This window comes from Priapulus caudatus, unplaced genomic scaffold (genome assembly GCF_000485595.1).
Source record: "Priapulus caudatus unplaced genomic scaffold, Priapulus_caudatus-5.0.1 Scaffold51, whole genome shotgun sequence".
Lineage (NCBI taxonomy): Eukaryota > Metazoa > Priapulida > Priapulimorpha > Priapulimorphida > Priapulidae > Priapulus > Priapulus caudatus.
The window spans coordinates 288,115-295,199 of record NW_014577112.1 but is presented as its reverse complement, the minus strand read 5'-3'; the positions used below and the strand labels follow the sequence as shown (position 1 = coordinate 295,199).

The window sequence follows — 7,085 nt, the reverse complement described above, 5'->3', positions numbered from 1 at the left end:
ACCACAGCATTTGCTGGGTGGCGAACAACAATAATAACATAGTTTAAAACTAAAGCATTTAGATTTGCATATATACATAACGAGGAATGCGCCGATGTGCCAATTGTCACGAATGCAAGCAATCAAACCAAACGCTCACCCAGCCGCCCCCATACTAAGTGCAGCATATTTTTTTAGAGTCTATATATATATACGCAATCTTGGAGGGGCAAGGAGATGCTATGGAGGATACATCCCACGCATCCGTGTTGCTACCAGACCACCGTGCCGCGCAAAACGCATTAGCCAGTTTGCTCTTCGATCATTTATTCTTTACGACCAGCACTTGGCACCGAGTAATGGCGTTTTTGTTATTATAACCTGCATACCTGGATTGTAGACGGGACTATAAGTTTCTTTCTTTCCTTAAAGGTTCTTTCTTTCTTAAGGTACGTAACAAACCAGCGGAAACAAAAACTTAGCTCTACACTTTAGTTTTACATGTTTACAACTGCATTACGACGAATAGCAGGCATCGTGCCGATCAGATGCAGTGGGCATGATGATATCATTCTACAAACTCATCGTAAACGTGTTCAGAGTGTTGACGTGTCGATTGCCTGCTGTTGGCATTCGGCCACGTGATTAGGGCGATTGAGCAATATTCTTGTCTCTGCCCGTCTACGAGTATCGGGGGAAAAAATATGATGTCTATTGTTCCAATCTTAGATATGTGTTCAACGTTAGATAACACGGCGAGTTTCTGACGAGAGAATATATACTGGTGAAAACCGTCATTGGCTGACTCTTAGGTTGAAACGGTGTTTTTCAGCAGCAGGCTTGCTGGTCTTTGTCATCTCTTCGGTTCCAACCTGACAAGTCAGGTAAAGTAGCTGTTTAGAGAGATCATTATGAACCATACAGTTTCAAGGCTGTCTCTAGATAAAATTCTCAACTATAACTATACTATAGCGCCCATACTGTTACGTAAAGCTAGGAGTTTACGTGCTCTTGCTTATATGCGAACGAGCACACCACGTGGGCAAGCACGCACATGTTATGGTGGCTGCGAACTCAAAACCAAAATTGATGAAGAGTTCTATTTGCTTATCTCGTCGTATCGAAAGTCAGCTATTGATCGGCTTCATTCGACTCTGTGGCCAACTTGCAGCTCTCGCTGTGCCAGAATATGAAGATAGAAGATGGCCGCTACCATGATGGCGCAGTGATGTTAAACACCGTCTGCCACTTGTTGCTGTGTTCCTGTGGAATGATGCAGCTATAGGCCTAGTGGATTTTTGCGAACAACAGCGGGAGAGAAACTGATCGGAGGGTTCTTACTCGTAATGCAGTCAGTTGCAGTGTTGCTAACTAGTGAGGCAACTGAAGTCTGTATGATTTCAGACGCCAAGTTCCTATTTATCTACCAGGTTAATACTAAACATGATCGTGTGAAATATTACACAAAAGCATAAAGACATAAACAATAGACAATAATATATGTAGGCAATAATAATCATTGGCAAAACTGGATCAGATAATCCCAAAAAAAGTGACAATAAAAAGTAGATTTTTACTTATACAAAAGTGATTAAAATGCGCCATAGTTTTACCGTAACAATAAACCTACTTTAGGTTGTAGATGCTAACACGCGTGTTACCAAATGTTGCGCGGAACTCACATCTGTGGTGATTTGACCGACCAAGTATGGAGCAAAGATTCCAGAGAGTGTAGCGAACGTGTTCAGATGCCAAACAACACTCGCGGCGTACTTGGGGCAGATATGTCAACATGATTGACAATCGAAGCCTGTGACATAACAACAATGTTTACGATGTAAAGAGTTAAGAATAGAACATCATATCATGTACGCATTCGTTCTTCTACATAGTACGCTTTCCTATCATAATCCTTACGCTGACTAATCCACCACACTGCGAATTCATTCTATGCCACCGATTACTTCGTTCTTTTTTTCTTGTGTCTGTCCTGCGTTTTTTTTTAATTCGTCAGTCTTCTAATATCTTCATTCTTCCTTCCATTTCCTAATAACACAAGCTCTCGGAAATAGTTGACTGTGTTTTAGGTGTACTTACCTCCATACTGAAAGAGCAGAAAGGTGACCGCCACGGTGAGAATCGCCAGCGCCAAATACGCGCGCGTAGCAATCGCAGGTTAGGCCTGTCAGCTTGATCAGGAATACCTTGCCCCGACCTCAGGCTTGACAAAAAGTTAATGATTGTTAAATTCCCATATATTACAAGTTTAAATTTGCTTTATTGTATCAAATGAACCGACTAGGAAATTCGAATGAAGCAAACACGCACGTAGCTGAATCAGCAAAAAAGAATCGACTTCCGATACGTTTATGTCATTGCTAATGGGGTTACTGCATGATATAGACATGGATTGTAAATTTGCGAAGGGGTTGCTTTAAATAATTTTCGAATGACGCATGGGCCCTAAAAAATTTATCATTACTTTCGCAGGACGTGTCTAGCGGGGAAGAAGAAGGGCAATATGCCCACCAAGGTCGTAGGTCTTGAGTGCGAACTTCGGCCGGATTGGTAGGGGTGTGCTGAGCCAAGTGCTTTCAACGGACTATGTGACGCAAAAAAAATCAACGTTATGATTAATTAATGATTATTAGGTTAAGATTTTATTTTTTTATTATTTGGCTCCAAAATCGTAAGGGGCAGCTGCCTCTTTACCCCCCCCCACCCCACACACAGGCTACGGCCCTGCCCACCATGCACGCCTTGGCAACTCCAAGAACGAGCTGCTATGGACTGACAAAAGCTGCATAATTTTAGATTTATAGATTTATAAGTATGGATTTATAATATAAGATAATTATAGATTTATGAGTATGAGAGGGGTGGGAGACTGAGGATAGGCGGCAGGCAAGATAGCTGAGGGCGGTAGAAGAAGAGGGGGGCTAAGAGAGCGACGAGGGAGGCAAGGGATAAGACGGGATGGAGTAAAGTAGGAGTTTTGCACCCTACAGGCTAGGGCACTGTGCTAATCATAAATGCAGGTCTACTGATAAGAATTTATTACACAAATCTATGCTGAGATACCCCTTAAGAATATTAAATACATATTCATCACAAAATATAACTCCTCTGGTGAGATATTGCGCATGCGCTAACATACTAACGTATAGCCAGATTGTGTATTGACTGGTATACGCAGCGGGGTTTTTACATGCAAGGTCGTCTTCCTATTTCTTAAGTGAGGTCTACTGCTAGAATGTTATTACATAAATCTATGCTAGAATGACTCCTCTTCATTTTAAATGCATAATAGTTGCAAAATAATATTTTTCTCGAAAGTTATTGCGCATGCGCGAGCACGGTTTCAGGCGTGCAGTATGGACTGACGAAAACTGCATAATATAGCTTCCTGAGGATGAGAGGGGTGGGAGACTGCGGATAGGCGGCAGGCAAGATAGCTGAGGGCGGTAGAAAAAGAGGGAGGCTAAGCGAGCGACAAGGGAGGCAAGGGATAAGACGGGAAGAGTAAAGTAGGAGTTTTTAACTCTACAGGCTAGGGCGCTCTGCTAATCATAAACGTAGGTCTACTAACAAGAATTTATTACATAAATCTATTCTGAGATACCCCTAAGCATATTAAATACATATTCATCACAAAATATAACTCCTCTGGTCTGAAATTGCGCATGCGCTAACATACTAACGTAGCCAGATTGTGTACTGACTGGTGTACGCAGAGGGGTCCTTACATGCAAGGTCGTCTTCCTATTTCTTAAGTGAGGTCTACTGATAGAATGTTATTATATAAATCTATGCTAAGATAACTCCTCTTCATTTTAAATGCATAATAGTTGGCAAATAATATTTATCTCGAGAGATATTGCGCATGCGCGAGCACGGTTTCAGGCGTGCAGTATGGACTAACGAAAACTGCATAATATAGCTTGCTGATTATGAGAAGGGTGGGAGACTGCAGATAGGCGGCAGGGACGATCGCTGATGGCGGGAGAAGAAGAGAGAGGCTACGCGAGCGACAAGGGAGGCAAGGGATAAGAAGGGAGGTCGTGAAGTAGGAGTTTTGCATCCTACAGGCTAGGGCGCTCTGCTAATCATAAACGCAGTTCTACTGATAAGAATCTATTACATAAATCTATTCTGAGATACCCCTAAGCATATTAAATACATATTCATCACAAAATATAACTCTTCTGGTGAGATATTGCGCATGCGCTAACATACTAACGTAGCCAGATTGTGTATTGACTGGTATACGCAGCGGGGTTCTTACATGCAAGGTCGTCTTCCTATTTCGTAAGTGAGGTCTACTGATAGAATGCTATTACATAAATCTATGCAAGGATAACTATTCTTCATCTTAAATGCATAATAGTTGCAAAATAATATCTTTCTCGAGAGATATTGCGCATGCGCGAACACGGTTTTAGGCGTGCAGTATGGACTGACGAAAACAGTCTAATATAGCTTGCTGAGGATGAGAGAGTGGGAGACTGCGGATAGGCGGCAGGAAAGATAGCTGAAGGCGGTAGAAGAAGAGGGAGGCTAAGCGAGAGACAAGGCAGACAAGAGATAAGACGGGAGAAGTAAAGTAGGAGTTTTGCACCCTACAGGCTAGGGCGCTGTGCTAATCATAAACGCAGTTCTACTGATAAGAATTTATTACATAGTTCTATGCTGAGATACCCCCTAAGCATATTAAATACATATTCATCACAAAATATAACTCCTCAGAAATTGCGCATGTGCTAACATACTAACATAGCCAGATTGTGTACTGACTGGTATACGCAGCGGTGTCCTTACATGCAAGGTTGTCTTCCTATTTTTTAAGTGAGGCCTGCTGATGAAATTTTATCATATAAATCCATGCTAGGATGACCCTTCTTTATTTTAAATTCATAATTTTTACAAAATATTAATCTTCTCTTGAAATAGTGCGCATGCGCGAGCATCGTTTTAGGCATGCAGTACGACCTAAATAATAGTACGTAATATATACGATATGTATATATAATATATATACGAATGTACATATCTACCACAGATATCAATAGCTACTAGTACGCGCGCCTACTAGCCTTACATAATACAAGTCTGCGTTAAATCCATGTGCATGCCTGTAGACATGTGCACAGACACTTCGGGCACTATAATCGTTCACACGTTTTAAGATTTCGTAGAGACGGTTGGAAGGTAATTAGCCGCCTTATAATTAATGAGGAGAGTTACTGGGATCAACAGTTTTTACATCTAACTACTCCCGAGTGGGCGCTATTACCTAGTGTAGGCAAGAGATGTGGTTGTTATCTATTTACGCAACAAGCAACCAGGAACTGCGCACGGTTAACTGTCCAGAACGCAATCTGTGCGTGGCGTTGCTCGTCCAGCGAAAAATGAGTTAGCTACGGCCCTGTTTTGAAGTTACGACTACTTCGAACTGCCGATATATATATACAGGAAAAAACCTCAAACGTAATCCTTTCGTTAAAAATTCGGAGCGTTTCACGAAGGAGAGTAAGACTGAAATAGTCTGTATTCTCTTTTTGTCTTAGCGTATTGCATACTCACATGATGAATGGAATAGCTTTCGCACAATTGTTGTGCTCCAGCCTTTCGCTCTCAACGCGTCAGCACCAAAGCCAGCAACGTTGATTCCCACCCAGAAACCAATATAAGGGATGGCCGAGAAAACGCCATTCTGCGAACAATATAAACATTATTAATAACAAGATAACAAGTATGTAGCCACGTAATATAAATTAATAGACAATGCACTAAAAACGTGTTGAAGTGCTATATCGCATCAGACCACTGTAATTCATAATAATAATAACAATAATAATAATAATAACGACGATAATTAGTCTAAGGACGATTAAGTCTAGGAGTCATGACTGTCTTGGCGAAATCAGTAAAATATTATATAATCAAACAATGCACACGATAATTAGTTAGGTGTATTATATTCCAAGTTTGCACTCATTTCCACCCATTTTCATTTATGCCCCACAAAATCACACGCAGCCACAATCTGGACAAGTTAATATGAGCACTTGTTCTCCCGGAGTCAATGTAACCTTCCTCGCGGTCTATTTGCATAGATCTTAAATGCTTCGTGGCAGCTATACTTGCGAATGTACTCACGGCTTTGATGTTAAACTTGAGCACTTCCTTCATGTACGTGGGGATGTTGGTGAGCAATGTGTAGGTGCCCCAGTTCGCACAGGTGTGAGCAACAACGATGGCCCACACTCTCTTTGACGTCCATATTGTTAGCCAAGGAGTGCTTTGATCCTATTAACACATATCGTCATCTGTATTGACAACAACTGTTTGCTTACTGTTACGTGCTACGTTGTACGTTTGTCGTCACAATTCAATACATGTACATCACGGCAATTATGTTTAGTTCCTTATTCTCAAATCTAGTTATTTTATCGTAACCTCAATCGCTCTTGATCACCTTGATTTCGTACGACATCTGGCCGGCCAGGCTGTGTTCTATGTAGTGGCGTTCGTCGTGGGAGATCCAGCGACTAGAGTGAGGCGTGTCCGCTGCGACGAGCAGCCAAACTACACACCAGACCACACCAAAAAGCCCTGCACAGCAATCACCACACTACGATCAGTTATTTTTACTTATACAGTTATTCTACAACAAACGTTTAGCAATGAAAAATTTGGTTTGTCTGGTTTCGACTTCTCGACTCAACAAACACCGAACACTTTATCCTGACACGTTTGAATAAGTGTGACGAAAATTTTAAGCAGACGCAGCCGAGTTGCCACACAGGGGTCAGTTACGAAATGTTCGCGGCGAATAGTATAGGACGCATTGACATCTACCAAGTACGTAGAAGATCGAAGGCCAGCCTCCGTCAAAGCCGTAGTCACACAGTAATGCAGCAAGCGGCAGGGTGATGACATTACCAATCTGGCAACCTGTAAGCAAGCGCCCAGCAACCTTTATTAACATGAGCGTCGCCATCGCCGCCATCAACACCACCGCCGCCGCCACCACCAACAACATCATCGCCGCCCCCACCACCACCAGAACCCCCAAACCTACCCCCAGCACCACCACCACCACC

At 42.2% G+C, this 7,085-nt stretch overlaps 1 protein-coding gene across 4 annotated transcripts in view; it reads right to left on the bottom strand.

The window, feature by feature from the left end:
- LOC106820893 (sialin-like) overlaps positions 1 to 7,085 on the bottom strand; it is a 50,008-nt gene that overhangs the window by 16,550 nt on the left and 26,373 nt on the right. For all 4 annotated transcript variants that reach the window (XM_014825486.1, XM_014825487.1, XM_014825488.1 and 1 more), the window contains 4 exons: positions 6,841 to 6,936; positions 6,458 to 6,594; positions 6,139 to 6,288; positions 5,563 to 5,692 (listed from right to left, as the gene is read on the bottom strand). In XM_014825486.1, the coding sequence (XP_014680972.1) occupies positions 5,563 to 5,692; positions 6,139 to 6,288; positions 6,458 to 6,594; positions 6,841 to 6,936 (513 nt within the window). The remainder of the gene's footprint in view (positions 1 to 5,562; positions 5,693 to 6,138; positions 6,289 to 6,457; positions 6,595 to 6,840; positions 6,937 to 7,085) is intronic.